The 19,937-nt window shown below is 52.3% G+C and overlaps 3 protein-coding genes across 5 annotated transcripts in view; 1 reads left to right on the top strand and 2 right to left on the bottom strand.

Annotated features, from left to right (window-relative positions):
• Positions 1-19,041, top strand: part of LOC122218642 (MORF4 family-associated protein 1) — a 46,185-nt gene extending 27,144 nt beyond the window's left edge. The window contains exon 2 of the mRNA XM_042936945.1: positions 19,019-19,041. The gene's annotated coding sequence lies outside the window, so the exon portion shown is untranslated. The remainder of the gene's footprint in view (positions 1-19,018) is intronic.
• LOC122218643 (putative MORF4 family-associated protein 1-like protein UPP) lies at positions 457-2,478 on the bottom strand. Its single transcript, XM_042936948.1, has 2 exons — positions 2,114-2,478; positions 457-1,168 (listed from the first exon to the last, which is right to left on the bottom strand). The coding sequence occupies exon 1, from the start codon at positions 2,461-2,463 to the stop codon at positions 2,128-2,130; it is 336 nt and encodes a 111-aa protein (XP_042792882.1). The 5' UTR covers positions 2,464-2,478; the 3' UTR covers positions 457-1,168; positions 2,114-2,127.
• On the bottom strand, positions 3,895-14,173 carry LOC122218644 (putative MORF4 family-associated protein 1-like protein UPP). Of its 3 annotated transcripts, none has more exons than XM_042936950.1 (2): positions 13,823-14,173; positions 3,895-5,991 (listed from the first exon to the last, which is right to left on the bottom strand). In XM_042936950.1, the coding sequence occupies exon 1, from the start codon at positions 14,171-14,173 to the stop codon at positions 13,838-13,840; it is 336 nt and encodes a 111-aa protein (XP_042792884.1). In that variant the 3' UTR covers positions 3,895-5,991; positions 13,823-13,837. The 3 variants fall into 3 exon arrangements, with proteins under 3 accessions (XP_042792884.1, XP_042792885.1, XP_042792883.1); XM_042936951.1 differs by lacking the exon at positions 3,895-5,991 and adding an exon at positions 6,137-6,164; XM_042936949.1 differs by lacking the exon at positions 3,895-5,991 and adding an exon at positions 12,114-13,027.
• Positions 19,042-19,937: the final 896 nt, after the last annotated feature.

The raw sequence follows: 19,937 nt of genomic DNA, 5'->3' as shown, positions 1-19,937 counted from the left end.
TACCCAACACACACGTTTTTTTCCTGCCTTACAACGATGAGGCACTGTTCTAAGCTTACAAATATCAGACCCAAGTGGACAAGCACTCTGTTCATGGATGTACCCACAGCATCTGCGGACACTCAACTTACGTGGTTAACCAAAGACCAGCACAGGGGGCACTGGACTGCGATTGTATGTTTACAGAGCTGTCTCAAACTGAGATCATCTCTCCTGGAAATTGTGAGTGTCCAGCAGAGTCTAACGTGACACATGGTCACAGCGAAAGTTAAGTGACTGAATGAACTTCAGCTCCTTGAAGGCAGAGGCCAGACCAAATGCTTTCACGAGGCCCCTTCCTGCTCTGGCTTCTCTCCCTGCAGATCAAACCTCCCTCTGGCCCACAGGCTTTGAGGCACACTCCCAGACCAGAAGCACTGGACCTCCATCTGAAAATGATGACAATCAAGGAGAAACTTTCATTGTGAAAAAAATTTATTTATCTCACCTTTTCCCAGCCAAGTCAATGGCTTTGGTAGTTTGCACAAAGATTCCAAAAACTGGCTTTCAATGCTTGTGTTCCAGGCAAACGAACTTTATCACAAGCTAGAGCCCTGCTCTCCGTTCCTGTGAGCTCTGCTCTGAGGACCTCGGCCAGAGGTCCTCTAAGCCTGGAAGATGCTCCCTGCTATCAGTTTGGGGCCCACCCCGGTCCGCGCCAGGCTGTCCTCCCCAAATCCTCCAAGCCATGCAAATATCACGTGCAGTTGTGGCAGAGAAGCTCCTGAAATGCCTGACTAGATCAAAAAAGTTTATCTCAGAGTCAGCCAAGACTCACAGTACCTAGATCTCATCCTTTAGTCTAGGTTGCTCACCAGACACGTTACACGATGTGCACCAGTTTACAGGCCACAGAAAAATTACATTTCTGGAAAAAAAAAAAAAAAAGAAACAAGCAAACAAAGAAAATGAAAAGAACGCAGCTCTCCTCCTCCGAGCTGACGGACTGCAGAATCCCAAAACGCGGACATCGCCGCTCTCTGTGCCCAACAGCCCCGATCTCACCGGGGGCCCTCTCAATCTGATCCAAAGCGGTGGCGTCCACATCCCTGAAGGGGGTCTGGCTTCCTGCTTCAGCAACTGCAGCCAAGTAGCGTCTTCTCTCTTGCAGAACTCCGACCTCAAGTTTCTTTCATGGGTTCCCCAAATTCCAGGAAGCATTAAAAAAAAAAAAAAAAAAAAAAAAAAAGGCAAAAAAATGTTATTTTGGAACTTTCAAAACACAGTAACATCACAGTAACAAATATGACCACACAGCAGCTTACAATCTAGACCCTATTCCTTTACGTTAAGAGTACTTACCTATAAGCTGTCTTTTTGAAACGGAATTCACCTAATAATCATAATCATACCCGCATCTGTAATACCGAAACCATTTCCCCAGAATGACGCTGGAGATTTAGTGTTTAACATAGTGAAAGTATAGAAAAATAAGAGAGAGAAAACCAAACATTTTCGATTACAGCGTCTCCAAGCAGTCAGTCTAGAGTACGAGTGGGGAAATTAACCCTCACAACTGAAATTCTAAGACTCGCATATCCGGAGTCAAACGAACTCAATCAACCACCCGTGCAAAATGCTGTCAGGTCTGGGGGCCTGGATGGCTCAGTCGGTTAAATTACCGGCTCAGACCAGTATCTCACCGCTTATGAGTTCCAGCCCCGCGTCCCGCTCGGCACTCACAGCACAGAACCTGCTTAGGATTCTCTCTCTGGCTCCCCATCACATGCCTTCTCTCTCTCAAAATAAACAAATACAAATTTTAAAAATGCTGTAAGGTCATCGGAAGCGCTCCAATATCACAGCACGTGCAAGTTTCCGTCCTGTACTTGGTTTCACGCTTCTCTAACTGGCCCCCTCGTCCTTCGTTCGCCCGACGGCCTACGCTTTCACCCCAGGCCCCGCCTGCCCGCAACTGCTTTACTACAAATGATCGTCACGTTTCACAACAACGTACTAACTGCTTTCTTCTGATTGCCAACGTAAAAGCGCGACCCTGTGTCCGCCCCCCACCCCGTTCCCCCTCCCCGGCGCGCAGCCCCCGCCCCCCCCCCCCTCCCCGCCGACACCTACCCGCGCCCGCGTCCTTCAGGAGAAGCCGCAGCTGTCTATCTGGCCGTGGAGCTCCACGATCCTCCGCCCCATCCGCGCCACCTCGGCGGCCTTCCTCTCCGCCTTCTCGTACAGCTTCAGCACCCGCTCCTCCGCCTCGCCGCTCCCGCAGCGGCCCTGACCCACGGCGCCCTCCACCGAGTCCACCTCGCTCTGCAGCCGGTCCAGCAGGATCCCCACCTCCAGCAGCTTCAGGCGGGCCCGCAGGTGCGCGCGCACGTGCTCGCGCTCGAGGGCGGCGCGCGCGGGGCTCCGGGGGCGGTCGCGGGGCTGCTCGGGCCCCCGCCGCTCGTCCGCGCCCTCGGGCCACATCGCGCCGCCGCCGCCTCCCGGCCGCCCCCGCGGGCCGCTCACCGAAGCCAGGACGCCGGCCGACCGGCCGCGGGCGCCAGGTGCGGGGCCGAGCTCGGCGGGGGCGCCTCCGTGACGAGCAACAGGTTCCCCCAACTTGGCGCAGCAGAGACGGCGTCCAAAATGGAGCCCCAGCCGTCTGCCAGAGCTGTGCTCACGTGCGGCCCTTTTACGACACGAGGGAGCTCCTTTGCGGCCGCGCGGCCCCGGCGCCGCGCTCCGCCCGCGGTCCGTAGGTCCCGGCGCGCCGAGGGCGCAGGGCTGGGGCCTGAGGCTCGGCCGTGTAGACGTCGGCCTCTTTGCGCCCGTGTGGCGCGCAGCGCGGTCCGGGGAGGGCGCTGACTGCGTTGTACGCTTAGCTGCTTAACGTTCTCAGTCGTGAGTCGCCGAATTGGGTCGGCACTGCTAGAATCCTTCAGTGCAGCGGGCTACGGGGTGGCGTGCTGAGCGTCAGGGGTTTGGGTCTGGGCCGTCCCGCCCCGGCCGCCACCCGTCCTGGCCTCCCGGGAGGTGGCCGTCCCCGACGCTCCCTGCCTGGCCCTGCTCTCCATGCCGCCCAGCCCAGCCTAGCCTCCGCCCGGATTTTTGCTCGAAGCGTAGGTTTCATTCTGCCTTGCGTTTTGCTTCCAAGTCTGCGCCTCGCTTTACCCGGACTGTAGTGTAGGTCTGGGTGCACACTGTTTACTCTGCCCCGCCTGGCGCGCAGCGTGTCCTTGGGCGGTAATTCTGCAGAACTGATTCTTCATCAGATCATACAAGCTCCTCCTTAAGGCAATAGACCCTGGGGGCAGGTTCTTGGTTCAGCTTCCCCACAGCCCTCACCTGCCGTGGCACACAGCAAGAGCTCAATAAATGTTGCTTTAACGTTATTTCCCAACATTTTTTACACTGTTTTTTTAAAAAATTGAAGCGTAGTTGACACACGATGTTTCAGGTGTATAAAGCGATTTGGCAGCTCTATACATTATGGAATGTTAACTACAAGTGTGGTTAACGTATTGACAGATATTTTAATTTTTTCTTTTTTAAAGTTTATTTTTATTTTGAGAGAACGAGACAAGAGCGGGGGAGGGGCAGAGAGAGGGAGAGCTTGATGTGGGGCTCAAACTCACAAACTGTGAGATCATGACCTGAGCTGAAATCTATGGTCAGTTAGTTATTTCATTAAATTTTTTTTTTAACGTTTATTTTTTTTGAGACAGAGAGAGACAGAGCATGAATAGGCGGAGGGTCAGAGAGAGAGGGAGACACAGAATCAGAAGCAGGCTCCAGGTTCTGAGCTGTCAGCACAGAGCCTGATGCGGGGCTTGAACTCACCGACTACGAGATCACGACCTGAGCCGAAGTCGGATGCTTAACCGACTGAGCCACCCAGGCGCCCCTATAGTTAGTTGTTTTAACTCACCTAGCCACACAGGTGCCTCTTAACATTTTAATCATTGAGATCACCTCCTAGCCAGAGAAAATTCTACTTTATAACTTAAAGGGTTTATGGGGGGACGTGATTAGATGAGGTGTGCCCGAATAATCCCCCTTTTGCCATATAATGTAACGTAATCACAGGAGTAATACCAGGTATCACAGCTCATGAGGACCTGTATTAAAATTCTGCCTACCACAGGCTTCTAGGGATCCGAAGGGCATGATCTCACAGCAGCCAGATATGACCAAAGTAGCAGCAATTAGGCCTAGAGAGCTAAACATAAGAATTGCTTGCCTTTTGGTACGTGAATGGAACGGAATAAAATACAGAGAAAACCCACTAAGTTTTGGAGGCAGCCATGTTAGCAAAAATGCTGCCAGCTTGGATGAAGAAAGACTAAGACTCTCCAAAATGTAGAAAGGTTTCCTGGCTCCCAATTTTTCTCCTAGCAGAAAGCAGGCTCAGTAGCCAAAACTGACGTATTTTTCAATTCCCTCCTCAGAAGTGGCCAAGGAGTGTGATGGAAAAGGAAGAACCCGACCCACTCGGAGAGCCCAGACAAGCGTGCAGAACAATGAAGAAGGGTGGGGTTAGCAAACTACAGCCCTTGAACAAAGAATGCTTTTCACATATCTAAAGAGTTGTTAAAAACACACGCACGCACACACACACACACACACAAAACTGACCCACAAAGCCTAAAAAAATGAATAATCTGGCCGTTTACCAAAAAACGTGTGCCAGTACCTGCACCAGTGAACCGTTTTTAGGTTCCAGGACCAAGGCCTAATCAAGGAATATTCCTTATCCTTACAGTGAGAGACCAGACAGTATTTGCCTACGGCACATCAACATTGCTGTAAGTCATCAGCTGCTGTAATTCGTCCTCACATAGGGACGCCATCCTGTCTCGTCACCACTGCGTTTGTCTCTGCGCGGGTGTTATAGATTACATGTTTGTGTTCGCCCCAAATTCGTAAGGCAAAATCCAGGTCCCCATTTAAATGGCATGTGGGGGCGGGGCCTTCGGGAGGTAATTAGGCCTTGAGGGCGGAGCCCCCGTGACGGGATGAGTGCCCTTCAAAGCGGAGACCCCAGAGAACTAGCCTCTCTCTCCTCCGTGTGAGGCTACAGTGGGAGGGCAGCTGGTCCACCAGCCAGGAGGAGGGCTCTCACTAGATGCCAAATCCTTCAGTACCTTGATTGCGGATTTCCGGCCTCCAGAACTGTGAGAAACGGTTTGTTGTTTTCAGCCACGCGGTCTATGGTATTCGTTATGGTAGTCTGAACTGAGAGTGTGGGCAAGAACGAGTCTTTTAAAAAGTTCATAAGCCTCTGCGCCACGGAAAAGCTGATGTGGGTCACAGGATCCCAGACTTCTAGCTGGATGGCATGACTGGAAGAAATCTGGGAGGATCCTTAGAGGAGGATGAGGAAATTTGACGAGTAATTGGCAAGGAGACAGATTGTGGCAGATGGTACAGAAGATCCCAGTTCTCCACCCCTTCCTGCTTCCTCGTCCTTTGCCTTGTGTCTTGCTTTGGCCAATGAAATGTTAGCAGATGTGACACAAGCACATGCTCGAAGTGTCCTAACGTGTCTCTGCTACGAGAACAGGCCGGCTTCTCTTATTGGTCTCGGGAGGAAGAGGGGAGGAACACTTGACCAAGGCGCCCTAGACAGGCCCAGCTTAGGTCAGCTGGCACCGCAGACACATTACTTAGCCAGTCTGGATCACCCAAGTCCCAGCCAAGGTGCAGGCCCTTGAGAAATGTTTATTGTCACCGGGACCTAGGGTGGTTTATGCAGCAGAAGCTAATGGGTCCGTTCGATGTGAAGCCTGTCTAGGTTAGATTATGGTCCCAGAAAAATTAAAATGCCCAACTCTTTTCCTCCATATTTTTACTCCATCCAGTCTTGATTGGAGGAATCTCACTCAGATGCCCAGATGTTGTTTTTTTTCTTTAGAAACTTGGGCCTGGGGTGCCTCGCGGGCTCAGTCAGCAGAGTGTCGACTCTTGATCTTGGGGTCCTGAGTTTAAGTCCCACATTATGCATAGAATCTACTAAAAAAAAAAAAAAACAACACTTTAGAAACTTGGGCCTGGAGTATCTTCTTCAGGAAGTGGTATTCAGCCCCTTTGCACCTCCGAAGCTTCTTCCATATCCCATGTTCACCCTGAACCCGTCTCTTCCGTGTCTTGTTTTTCGGGATATCACGGCACCAGACTTACAAATTCTAGAAAATATAAATCGGTCGTCACTACAGCCGCTTTTAGTATCCCTCCCATATGTAAAAATGATGTTTCCAAAACCTGGACGTTTTACAAGCAAGATCACGCTGCTGCTGCCATCTGCAGACTGCATTACGCTACATCAGAGAGAGGGATAGAATCGACAGAAGAGAAAGGAAAAAGTCCTGGGTTCTGTCTTTTCCCAGTGCGATCCGTTCCCAGACTGATCCACAATCTGTGAACCCAAAACCCACTGGGGAAAGGTCTTCCATCAAGTGATGATTATTGCACGGTGAGTCTGTTTCACATAGCCAGCAACAGAACGACTTGTAAAGAGAACTTATTTCTATCAGAGTGAATGTAGAAGATTTGGTAAGTTCCAATCACCATTGAACACTTCTCGTCCACGACAACTGGCCAAAGCACAGATGTGCGAGTGGACAGAACCTTCCAGATGACCCCAGTCGCCACCTGACTGCAGCTTCATGAGACACCCTGAGCTTGAACTGCCTGGCTGGGTTGCTCCCAAATTCCTGACCCACAGGAAGAGGAAGAAATAAATGGCTGTTGTTTTAAGCCACTAAGTTTTGAAGAGATTGTGTACATAACAGCAGATCACTTGAGGAGGTGCTGGTCTCTGGAAACGGTTACTCCTGAGACACAGTGTCAAACGTGGGCATGAGTGTGGCACTGGGCAGTGGGCAGGGGCTGGGAAGATGTTGAGACAGAGAAATCTGAGGCTCTAGTGAAGGTTTTCAGTGAAGGCTGAAAACACAGGATTCTGGAGGAAAGGGGATCTTTGTTACACAGCAGCAGAGAACCTGACAATCTACAGAAAATGTGTACCTAATGAACTGAATGGCCAAACTAAGGACATGTGAGGGCAGTGTTCATAGTAGAATGTAAGAGGAAGAAACAGCCGTTAAATACAAAAGAGCCAGCAGTTGGTTGAGCGTCCAACTCTTGATTTTGGCTCAGGTCATGGCCCCAGGGTCATGGGATCGAGCCCTGCATTGGGCTCTGTGCTGAGCATGGAACCTGCTTGAGATTCTCTCTCCCTCTGCCCCCTCCCCCACTCATATGCACGTGCTCTCTCTCTAAAAATAAAAGATAAGAGAGCCAGGACTTGCTGGGTTTGCTGGGTTCTCATTCCCAGCCTCTCTGGATGGCAAACAGTGCTACCATTTAGGAAGGTCTCTGAACAGAGCTCAAATCCACGCTGCTGTCAGGAGAATATGGTTTAAAGATGAGACCCAAAAGCATGACTAGAAATCCTCTGTTAAAACCTCAGGAAGATTTATGGTGTTACCTCATAGAGCCTTTCGGACAACAAAAGGCCTTCTGAGGATCTTGAAGGCACGCCTCATGCATCTTCTCTTGCAAACGACAGGATCTCTAAGAATCTGAAGGACACTGTCCCTGCAAATACCACTGGAAGCCCAACGTAGAGTGAGGTAGAGTGAGTTTTGTGGATGTGGCTTTCATGGGTATGTTAATCAATCACGAAAGAAGAAGCACCGTTTCAAAAGGAAGCACATCAGTTTGAGTTAAAGGGAGACCTACCATAGAAAACGAAAAGGGGATCTTGGAACCCCAAGTTTCTGCAGGCAAGAAGCAACTGGAAGAAACTACTCGGATTCAGTCCTGAGCTACATCTGAAAAAAGGAAAGATGGTTCAGAGGTTGGGACCGAGGGCCCAGAGGCTGGAGCCAGATTCCCAGAGAATTGTTCCCAGAGAGTAAGACTGGGCCCTGGTGGAGGAACTGGGAACAGAGCCCTGCTGCATCTCAGAACTGCTGCAGACTGGTGATTGGCACTTGCTGTTTCCCCTCTTTTGGGTCATGTCTGTAGCAGCTGGGCGATGCTGGTCCCACCACGGTGGGTGTATGGGGCAGACAGGGCATCTCACCAGTGTGCAGCCTGCATATGGAGAAGCAGTTCTCAGGGGCTGTCCCTGGGGAGCCTCTCCCATCCTTGGGTCTGATCTCGATGACCAGACCCTGGACCTTGGGCCTCAGTGTGCTGACATAATGCAGTAAGACTTGGAGGCTTTTAGGGAAAAGTGTGAGTGTGGGTTTCCATAGGGAGGAGTGTCACTGTTGTGGCCAGAGGGACGGGCTGCATTCTCCAAAGATGGCCACCATGGCATTTCTGGTCCCACGTGCTCTTCTAGAACCTTGCCACGTCCCTATCAAAGGGAGGAATCTACGTCCCCTGTCTTGGAATCTGGATGGGCCTTTGTGGCCACCTAAGAGAGTATGGCCCAAGTGATGCTATGACTCCCGGGACCAGCTGAAAAAAAGACACTGCAGCTTCTGCGTGGCTCTCCTGGTACGGCAGTTTTGGAGTCCTAAGGTCTCAAGAAATCCAACTACCCAAAGCCACCACAACTGGAGAGACCACTGGAAGAGAGCCAAGGAGATGCCCCAGGAGCCCAGCATTTAGGTTTTCTGAGTCCAGGCACCAGACATTGAAGAGAAGAAGCATTTGAGAAGAATCCAGCCCCAGCCTCCACCTGACAGCCCAAAATGCTGAGCTGAGTCCTCCAAATTCTTGACCTACTCAATTTTAATATATGTGTTTTTTTTATTTGAGAGAGAGCGAGAGAGAGCGTGCACACATGCAGGGAGGGGCAGAAGGAGAGGGAGAGAGAGAATCCCAAGCAGGCTCCAAACTCAGTGTGGAGCCCAATGCAGGGCTCTATCTCACAACCCTGGATTATGACCCGATCCGAAACCAGGAGTTGGATGCTCAGCCGACTAAGACACTCAGGGGCCCAGACCTATTCGATTTTTGATCTGTTATGTAGCGAGAGATCACCACGACAGAGTGCAAGAGGCTGCGGTTTGGTGAAGGCTTGAAGTACCTTCTGCCACAAAGCTGAGTCCGTTTTCTCTGGCTGTGGAGCTCATTGCCAACTTGGCGGCTTGAAAAAACACGCACCGATTATCTCACGCTTTTGAAGGCAGAAGTCCAGCATGGCGCGAGCCTCTGCTGGTGTCAGCTGGGCTACATTCCTTGCTGGAGGCCCCGGGGAAGAAGCCATGCTGAAGCTCCTTCAGGTTGTTGGCAGAATCCAGTTGCTTGGGTTTGGAGGACTGGGTTCCTGTTTCCCTGGCACGCGGCTGCCTCCATCTTTAGGCCAGCGACGTGCACGGAATCCATCTTGTGCTTTAAATTGCCTGGATTTCCTCTTAAGCTCCAGCTCTCTGCTTTGAAGGGTCCACAGGCTTACACGGGACCCACGTGGCGAATTACGTCTGCAAAGTCCCTTTGGCCTTGTACTATAGCGCGTTGTGGAAGCGGCACCGTGTGCGGAGATCGCGAGAGCCAAAATTCTGATAACAGAAGTTGAACTTGAAGAACCCCAGGCAATCGGGCGTTGGTTTTGCTCTGCCTAACCTGCTAGTGACCCGCCACCCACGTAACTCAATAGTCAAACACCGCGGTGTGTGACCTGGAACAGAGGGAGGAGCAACACGGGCACGAAGCGCCACGTGATCGAGGAAGCCCGTTCTTCCAGCTCCTTGGGACATAGGAGGCCCCTCTGTGTGGCCCACCTCCCCTCTTAACGCTCCTGACTTCGTTGAAAGCAAATCTCGAGTGGCAGCATCTCCATCCCGCACGTCTTAGGGAGTCCCCGTTTCCCTCTTCGTGTTCATCCGCTGTATGAAAAGGTTTTGTTACAGAGGATTTTCTTACCCCCTCAGCTTCCCATTACCCCCCAGGCTGGGTGGAGGAGGGCAGCTCTGTTAGGGTGGAGGGGGCAGCTTTGTCAAGGGACGGTGAAGGAGCTCAGGTTTCCCAGGGGTCCAGGAGAGCGGGGCCGGCACTGAAGGAGGAGTCAAGGGGCAGAAGGGGCAGGGAAGCAAGATGACGGGCAGAGTCGGCCAGCAGAGCACGGAATCCAGATGTCCATCTGGGACAGACTCAGTGAAGACAACACGTGCCAGCCACCCAGGGTCTCTGAATGGTCAACGCACGGCGGGGCTGTTACTTGTAGATGGACTGTACCTGCCCACCCACGGCTTAACTCAGGCGGGTAACCAAGTGCTTTCAGGGCGGGGGTGCGGTGGGGAATGGCAGGGGGCTAACCCAAGTGCACGAGGAATTCTGACCTGTGAGTAAAAGCAGTGTGGATGTGGGACCAGGCTCACCAAAGCTACCACTGGCGCAGAGAGCAGAAAAATGGTACGCGGCTGTCGCAACCAGAAAGCTGGGACTCCGTTCTTATCTGTGTTTCCGGTCATCACCCCCGGAAGTACTTGGAAGGGGTTCATAGGAACATTGGTGCATGAACCTGTATCGTTCCGTCAGGTATTTCATAGAAAAGTTGGGTTGATCCATGGGTTGACTCGTAATGGGCTGCCGAGAAGACACAGGCAGCCTAGAAGGCGGCAGAGCCCAGCGTGGGGGGCACAGCATCCTAAGACAGGCCACAGCGAGAGCCCCTCAGCTGGGCTGGAGGTGGCCTGGCACAGAGCTCAGGACTCTGGCTGGGGAGGGAAGGCGAGGAGGGGATCTGGGCAGGGGCAGGGGGGCGTGCACTGGGCTGCAGATGGCAGGCGCTCCCCAGGGAAATGATGGCAGTGCTGTACCTCCTTGCTCCCTGGCTTGAGAAACCTCAGGAGGGAAGAATTCTTGGGGTGTCTCATGCTTCTGGTCGGTTACCAGAGGCCACAGAGCCTCTCGGTTCTGCGAAGGATGGAAAGAGGCTTTGCAGCAGTGAGCGCAGAGAGGGCGGGGGGGGGGGGGGGGGGGGGGTGGTCTGGCCATGTTTCCCACAGCTGGAGAGGGCACCGCCTCCCCGGGTGCGGCCACCAGCACAGGACACGCCTTCCCGTCAGCCGGCTTAAGAAGGGAAGACCCAGCCTTGAACCTGCGCCTGTCCATCCACGTTTCTCAGGAGTTCTGTGTACACACAGTTTCCACTTCTTACCTGCTTCGGGCTGGACTCTGTCCCACCTCTCAGCTGCAGTGGGGCTATTCGGGCAAGGACAGGAGCCCTCAACAGGCAGCACAAGGCCGGTGCGGCTGGGAAACTCCAGCGGCGGCAGGAGGCGGCCAGACAGCGCAGGGGCCAGGTCATGCGGGTCTACCGCCTCGGAAAGCCTTGCTAGGTCAAGGGCAGGACGCGACTCTCCTCCGGAGCATCTCCCCTCCCCTTCTCGGGAACCTGTGCCTCCACCCAGTGGGGCCGACCAGCTGACTGATCCCTTTGCCGGCTGCCCACAAGCAGTCCGACAGCACCCTCTCCTGGCTCCACTTGCCACCGACCCTCCAATCCGCTTGGAGCCCGCGTCAGGGACTCGGTTCTCACTGCAACACGCTCCTGATCTCCGGCTCCCCCAGCCACCGTCTCCAGCCAGAAGACGGCAGGCAGGACCCGGGGAAAGCACAAATCTCCCGTCCTCCTCCCGGGTGCCTGCTCTGCTCCATCCTTCGGTCCTCCATTCAGTTCGCTGCTCAAATGCTGCCTCCTTGGGAGGCCGGACTTCCCTGGCCTAAAACAGCTCACACCTCTGACCCTGCTTGGACTTTTCTTCCGAACACGGGGCACAGCTGGACAACAGGGCACAGGTTTGCTTGCTTGTTGTCCGCCTCATCCACCAGAAGGAGGTTAAGGGCAAGACACTGTCCCCCTTTCCTGTTCTGTTTCAGAATACCTGGCATGAAACTGAGCACGCCGTATCTGCAGTGTTTTGTCGTAGGTCTTCTCTGCCACGTCTCATCTCTGTGTTCCTAGTTCAGGCCGTGGAGCACATGATGCAAGGATGTCGAACAGATGCGCTTCCAGGCCAGAGCCTGGACAAGCAGATTCCATGAGGAACCTTTCCTGCTGTAAGAACTGTGCTTGCTGACCTGCCCTTCCCAACGGTGGGTTTATGGAGCGCCTTCTGAGCCACAAGGAGTTTACTGCATTTGATGACGAGGATAGCACGGCACACAAGATAACCCTGAGAAACGTTTTTTATTATCTGTTTCCTGGCAAAGTTGCAGGGCTTTGGTTTATTTGGGCAAACTTACAAATGCTTATTACATATGTTGTTTTAACCTCAAATGGACGGGGGGTGGGGGGTGTGTGCTACTCAAATGAGCGTAACCAGACAATTAACAGCCCATGAAATGGTGCTGGCCCTGTTCAGTTTAAGTCCACAGCTCCTCCCTGGGACCATTAAGGCACATCCCTCTTTCCGGGCCTCAGAGAGCCGGAAATGCACTACCGAGAGCTGTCCGTGACGCTGAACCTTAAGCCAGACCACAAACAAAACGTAAGAACACAACCACAAATCAGACTCTGCTGGGTTGTCCAACCTCTCCCAAGAGTTCACGTTACATGCGCCCAATACTGCGACTTAATTTCAGAGGGAAGCCTTGTTGGGGTCACAGAGAAATGACAAGTTCTGAACTTGTCACCACCACTTCCCATCCCTTTTCTGGTGGCACTTTCCAGCGAAGCAGGCGCAACTCCTTCAGCAACTCCGCTCTTTGACAACCGACACGGTGTCTTCCTCGGCCCAGACTTTCCAGCAGTGATTAGGTCACAGAAGAGATAGTCAAATGCCCAGGAACAGAAAAATGTAAAACACTGAGAAATTCCAAGCATAAAAACATGACCACCTCATCAGTTTACAATCGAGACTCAAACTGCTTTGAGAACCTTTCCCCAGTAAAAGTTCTTCGCAGAACTAAATACATTTGGCAATCTGTAACCACACAGTGGTCACCACACAGACTAACATGCAGAGTTAACAGTATACGTAGAAACGACGTCTACAGAAAAACAGAGAAGTGAGAACAACAGGTTCTCGGGTCTCAGCTTTTCCAGGGCGTCAGCGGACAGGTCAACCAGAGTCTGACGGTGAACCTATTGGACAATTGGGAGAAATTTATTATCAAGACGTTGCCTGTGAGAATCGTAGAGCTCTCGATCGATAACCACTCTGTTCAAGGTCTGGCACTCAGAGATCTGGCCAAACTCTAGCATGGCTTCCCCATCTTAAGGCTGTGACCCCAGCCCTCCCTCAAGTGCCTTCGAGGGGTGGGGGGAAGCTCAAAGTTGCTGGGAAAATTTACTGTTTGTTCCAGCCAAAACCTACCGATAGGCAGAGAAGCACCAAGACCCCCTCTTAGAGTAGCTACCTTATGGAAGGTTTGCACTTACAAAGGCTCTCTGCGTGCTCTGAAATGTAAATCTACTACCCAAAACTGTCTCCTCGAGGACGGAAAAGCCATCTCTTTGGCCTCCCATTCTCCGCAGGGGTATAGGGAGATAGGGTGCCCGAAAGGTTCAGCTGGCACCTGTGCGCCCGTCACAAAGATGAGACTTTGCTTCTCTGAATACGCTCCAATTAGCAAATCCAGATGGCCTCGTCACACGGACCAAAGCCCTCTTTTTACCCTTCAGTGCCTTTCCCCCGGCACAATCCAATCTTTAAAAAGTCCAGTGCCGGGAAGCTGACTTTAGTTCATTGAAGCTGGATTATCTCCCCTGCTGCAATAGTTACCACTCAATAAGATGCGTCCTTACCGCTTCGACGAGCGTCCAGCTTTCTCTCTGTCACCAACCTACAAGCCCGACCCTCGGGGCCTGCCCCCCACCCCGTTCCCCCTCCCCGGCGCGCAGCCCCCACCCCCCCCCCCCCTCCCCGCCGACACCTACCCGCGCCCGCGTCCTTCAGGAGAAGCCGCAGCTGTCTATCTGGCCGTGGAGCTCCACGATCCTCCGCCCCATCCGCGCCACCTCGGCGGCCTTCCTCTCCGCCTTCTCGTACAGCTTCAGCACCCGCTCCTCCGCCTCGCCGCTCCCGCAGCGGCCCTGACCCAAGGCGCCCTCCACCGAGTCCACCTCGCTCTGCAGCCGGTCCAGCAGGATCCCCACCTCCAGCAGCTTCAGGCGGGCCCGCAGGTGCGCGCGCACGTGCTCGCGCTCGAGGGCGGCGCGCGCGGGGCTCCGGGGGCGGTCGCGGGGCTGCTCGGGCCCCCGCCGCTCGTCCGCGCCCTCGGGCCACATCGCGCCGCCGCCGCCGCCGCCGCCCGGCCGCCCCCGCGGGCCGCTCCGCCGGGTCTGGAGGCCGGCCGGCCGCGAGCGCCAGGTGCGGGGCGGAGCTCGGCGGGAGCGCCGCCGGGGCGAGCGGCGGGCTCGGAGTTTTGTCTCCTCTCAAACAAAACTTTCCCCCAACTTCTCCCCTTAAAGAGCGGAAGCCACGTCCCACTTGGCCTCCCCGCCGCCCACCAGCGCCCGGCGCCCTCGCGGCCCCTTTCGCGACACAGCCAGAAGCCCTTTACGGCCACGCCCCCTGGGCTCCCCGGCCGCGTGCTTGGGGGGTCGCGCGCGCGCGCGCGCACGCGCGCAGTTGTGTACCTTCGCCTCCCCCGGTCGTGGCTCTTCTCTGTCGAGGACCTGGGGTCAGGGCTTCAGGAGGTAGGGGTTTGGCGGCATAGGTTTTAACCCTGAGTTGCAAAAATGAGTTTTCGGCCCCGGAGATGCACTTTCCCGGAACACCGGGCTGCAGTCGGTCCCCCCTGCCCCACCGCCCTCACTTTGTCCCCACACTGCTCTCAAGGCCTGCCACCCAGCAGGGCTTCGATCATTTTTTTTTTCCCTTACATTATCTGGGGGGGGGGGGGGGCGGGATGGGGGAGGCGATAAGTGGGTGACTTTATGTTCTAAGCCTGTGGCCCCCGGGACGGGCTAAAAGGAAAGACTGGGGGATCCTGCCTGCCTGAGTGCTGCCTGTTTGGGACTGAGCTTTCCAGTGGATCAGATGGAGCGAGTAGGTCCACTTCTGAAAGCTGTCAGGGTTATTCAAAGGATTAGGGGGGAAATGGCGTCAAGGCCCATTGCAGACTTGATGAAACCATCGGACAGTGGCAAATGGTATTGTTAGTAGACCGTGTGTCTCTGGTGGTTGTGGGCAAAGCGCTGGAATTAGATCCGGGATTTGGACCCCAGCTTCCTGATATGCTGGCTGGGAGACTTTGGGCAAATCTCGAGCCTGAAAAGGACTGCTGGTGCTGAGTTGCAAGTGGCCGGGTGCAAGGACAAGAGAGAGGCACGGAGGAACTAAGGGTGGCCCCCAGCTGGCAGCCAGCAGGGAAGCAGGGACCTCAGTCCTACAACACGAAAGAACTGTATTCTGCCAACACCGTGAATGAGCTTGGAAGTAGTTCCTTCCTAGGGCCTCCTGGTAAGTCACCCGACCCCTTGATTTTGTTCTTGCCAGACCCAGAGCAGAGAAACCTGCTAAGGTCTGACATTCAGAACGCTGATAATAAATTGTATTGATTTGAGCCGCTAGACTTGTGGTAGCTTCTTATAGCATCAGTAGAAAACTAGTGTCGGAGAGGTCTGGTTGTGAGTGGGGCTTGGAACTTAGTCCACAGGACGTTTACATGAAGTTAGGAAAAAGTCAGTCGTGAGCCTAAGGATGGGGGAAAGTGGATAAAGATCCTTCAGGACTTGTCACAACCTTATTATCCTTTGAGTTCTGTTCATACAATTTAGAGTCTCTCCCTCCCACCCCCCGCCCGCCAGGATAAGCGTTGAAAGTATCTTCTCCCAGCTGAGGGTTGACTATTTTTTTGAAAATAGACTTTATGTTTGAGAACAGTTTTAGGTATATAGAAAAATAGAGAAGATAGCAACAGAGAGTGCGGGCTTAACTTCCCACTCTGATTAAGGTTCCTTTGATAAACATAAGATTTTAGTTTAAAAAATATTTTAACAGGCACTGGGGCGCCTGAATGGCTCAGTCAGTTAAACGTCCGACTTCGGCTCAGGTCATGATCTCGCGGTTCGTGAGTTCGAACCCTGCATCGGGGCTCTGTGCTGACAGCTCAGAGCCTGGAGCCCGCTTTGGATTCTGTGTCTGCCTCTCTGTCTGCCCCTCCCCTGCTAGTGCTCTGTGTCTCTCTCTGAAAAATAACACTAAAAAAAATTTTAGAATAAAATACAAAATCTTTTAAACGTGGGGTGCCTGCGTGCCTCCGTCATTTGAGTATCTGCTCCTGATTTTGGCTCAGGTCATGATCCCAGGATTGTAGGATCAGCCTTGTGTCTGTGCTGGTAGCATGGAGCCTGCTTGGGATTCTCTCCTCTCTCTCTCTCTCTCTCTCTCTCTCTCTCTCTCTCTGCTCCTATGCTTTCTCTCTCAAAATAAACATTAAAAGAAGAAAATTATTTTTAATGTTTATTCACTTTTGAGAGACAGAGAGAGACAGAGCATGAGCAGGGAAGGGGCAGAGGGAGGGAGACACAGAATCCGAAACAGGTTCCAGGCTCCGAGCTGTCAGCACAGAGCCTGACGCGAGGCTCGAACTCACAAACCGGGAGATCATGACCTGAGCCGAAGTCAGACGTTTAACCGACTGAGCCCCCCAGGCTGAATGCTCTAGTGTTTAAAACAAATTTGAGGCGAAATTCGTGTAATATATAACTAAATCTCCATAAACTGTACGATTCAGTGATATTTCGTGTATTCACAGTGTTATACTACCGCCAGCTTTCTCTAGTTTTAAAATTTTTTCAGTGCTCCCCCAGTGCCACTCAGTGATCGCCCCGCAGCCTCCCTCCCCTCACCCCCTGGCCACCATCAATCTCCCTTCTGTCTCCACGGATTTGCCTGTTCTTGGTATATCATACGCACTCCTCTGCTGAGGCTTCCACGATATACCACAGAATGGGTGAGTTTAAACAACAGAGATGTATTTTCTCACAGTTCGGGAGGCTGGAAGTCCACGATCAAGGTGTTGGCAGATTTGGGTTCTTCTAGGCCTCTATCCCTGGCTCGCACGCAAATGGCCACCTCGCCACTGTGTCCTAGCATGTGTTCTGTGCTCACTGAGCATCCCTGGTGTCTCTTCCTCTTTTTATAAGGACACCAGTCCTGTTGGCTTAGTATTCTACCCCTGTGACCTCATTTCACCTTTATAACTTCTTTAAAGGCTACTATGATCTGAATGTTGTGTCCGCCCCACCCACCCCTGCCAAATTCGTATGTTGAAATCCTAAGGCCCGATGTGATGGTGTTAGAAGGGGGGCCTTTGGGAGGGCTTGGGTCATGACGGTGGAGCCCCCCCTGACTGGGATTAATGCTCTTATAAAAGAGACCCCCACGGTACTCCCCAAAGCCTTGGCCTTCTCCTTGTGCCCTGTGAGGGCTCAGCAAGAAGTCCCCGGCTGCTATCAACCAGGAAGAGAGCCCTCACCAGAGTTCAGCCATGTGGGTGTCTTGATCTTGGATTTACAGCCATTTTTGTTTCTAGAAACCTTGCTAAACTCTACTACGAGTGCTGATGATTTATCGTTGGATTATTTCAAATCTACGAATGGTGAGAAATAAATTTCTGTTGCTTATAAGCACCCCCCAGTCTGTGGTATTGTGTCACGACAGCTATAATGGACTAAAACAAAGGCCCTGTCTCCAAACACAGTCACGATGGGGATTAGGACGTCAGCATATAAATTTGGGGGAACACAGTTTGGTCCATAACATCATATACAAGGAATAGCGGCGCCTGGGTGGCTCAGCTGGTTAAGCCTCTGACTTCGGCTGAGGTCATGATCTCACAGTTTGTGAGTTTGAGCCCCACGTCGGGCTCTGTGCTGACGGCTCAGAGCCCGGAGCCTGCTTCTGATTCTGTGTCTCCCTCTCTCTCTCTGCCCCTCCCCCACTTGTGCTCTGTCTCTCCCTCTCAAAAATAAACAAACATTAAAATAAATAAATACATAAAAGGGATCATACAGAGACACTGGCTGGCTCGGTGGGAAGAGCATGCGATTCTTAATCTCGGGGTGATGAGTTAGGGCTCCACGTTGGTGTAGAGATTTACTAAAAAAAAATAAATAAACTTAAAAAAATTTCTTAAAAAAAGAATGCTACACTTGTGTGGCCTTTTGTGTCTGGGTTTTTTCACTTTGCATAATATTTTCGAGCTTCATCCAGGTTGTAGCATGTATCAGCACTTGATTCCTTGTTCGGGCCAAAAAGTATTTCACGAACATGCCACAATTCGTTTATCTGTTCATCCATTGGTGGCCACTGGCGGGGTCTCTACCCTTTGGCTAGTATGAGTGATGCTGCTCCAAACATCCTTGTACAAGTTAGTATTTTAATTTTGATGAAGACAAAATATCAAGGTTTCCTTTTATGCTTCCCCCCCCCCCCCCCGGTTTTATTTTAAGAAATGCTTGGGGCGCCTGGGTGGCCCAGTCGGTTGAGCATCCGACTTCGGCTCAGGTCACGATCTCACGGTCCGTGAGTTCGAGCCCCGCGTCGGGCTCTGTGCTGACAGCTCAGAGCCCGGAGCCTGCTTCGGATTCTGTGTCTCCCTCTCTCTCTGCCCCTCCTCCGCTCCTACTCAGTCTCTCTCTCTCTCTCTCTCTCTCTCAAAAATAAATAAACATTAAAACAAATTTAAGAAAAGAAGAAATCCTTGACCACCCTGAGGTCATATACTCTCTTCTAAAAGCCTTGATGTTGGTTTTCTCATGGTTGTGGGCAATCCACCTAGAAACGCAGTTCGAGGCAGGGATCTACTGGCAGTTTTCCCGCCGTGTGTGCCCGGTTATCCCGGCCCTGCTTACTGAATATTTTATCCATTTCGTCTGATCTGCAACGTAACAGCTGTCAGGTGTCGACTCTGTCAGCTCGTCGCATGTCTGCATTCTGTTCCATTAGTCTCCATCTTTGGGCTGTTACTCTAGTGACTTAATTACTTTATACTAGGTAGGCTTTGTAGTAAGTACCGATATCTGGTTAAGCAGGATAAGCCTCCCCCCACCCCCCCCCGCTTCTGCTTCTTCGGGAATGTCCTGGCTTTTCTGCTTGTTCTGACTTTGAATTCCTTGTTTAAGTTTCACCAGGACAACCAGACCCACCTGATGAGACTTCTTCGATGCACTGGGCCAGTCTGGAAAAGAATCAGAATGCCTTCTGTTGAGCTGATCAAAGGAACACCAAGGATGGCCAACAGTCACCAGAAGCCGGATGGGACAAGGAAAGATTCTCTCCTTGAGACTTCAGAGGGAGCATGGCCCTGCCGACACCTTCGTTTCTGATTTCTATCCTCTTGAACTGTGACAATGGATTTAAGCCACTTTAAGCCACTCTTTTTTTTTTTTTTAATTTTTTTTTTTTAATGTTTATTTATTTTTGAGACAGAGAGAGACAGAGCATGAACGGGGGAGGGTCAGAGAGAGAGAGAGAGGGAGACACAGAATCTGAAACAGGCTCCAGGCTCTGAGCTGTCAGCACAGAGCCCGACGCGGGGCTCGAACTCACAGACCGTGAGATCGTGACCTGAGCCGAAGTCGGACGCTTAACCGACTGAGCCACCCAGGCGCCCCAACTTTAAGCCACTCTTAAGCCACCGCTTTAAGCCACTCGGTTTGTGGCAATTACAGTATTCTTAGGAAAATAATACACCAAGCAGCGCCTGGGGGGCTCAGTGGGTTGAGCGTCCAACTTCGGCTCAGGTCGTGATCTTGTGGTTTGTGAGTTCGAGCCCCGCGTCGGGCTCTGGGCTGACAGCTCGGAGCCTGGGGTCGGCTTCGGATTCTGTGTCTCCCTCTCTCTGCCCCTTCCCCACTCATGCTCTGTCTCTCAAAAATGAATAAACTTTAAAAAAAGTTAAGAAAAAATAACACACCATTAAAAAACTGTTTTGATCCTATTACAAATGACATATTTTATTATTATTATTTTTTGAGAGGTAGGTTTTTTTTAAGTTTATTTATTTATTTTGTGAGGGTCGAGGGAGGGGCAGAGAGAGAG

The sequence above is a fragment of the Panthera leo genome, chromosome B1, assembly GCF_018350215.1.
Source record: "Panthera leo isolate Ple1 chromosome B1, P.leo_Ple1_pat1.1, whole genome shotgun sequence".
NCBI lineage: Eukaryota > Metazoa > Chordata > Mammalia > Carnivora > Felidae > Panthera > Panthera leo.
Note: the sequence above shows the minus strand (reverse complement) of the source record. Positions and strands in the feature narration are given on the sequence as shown.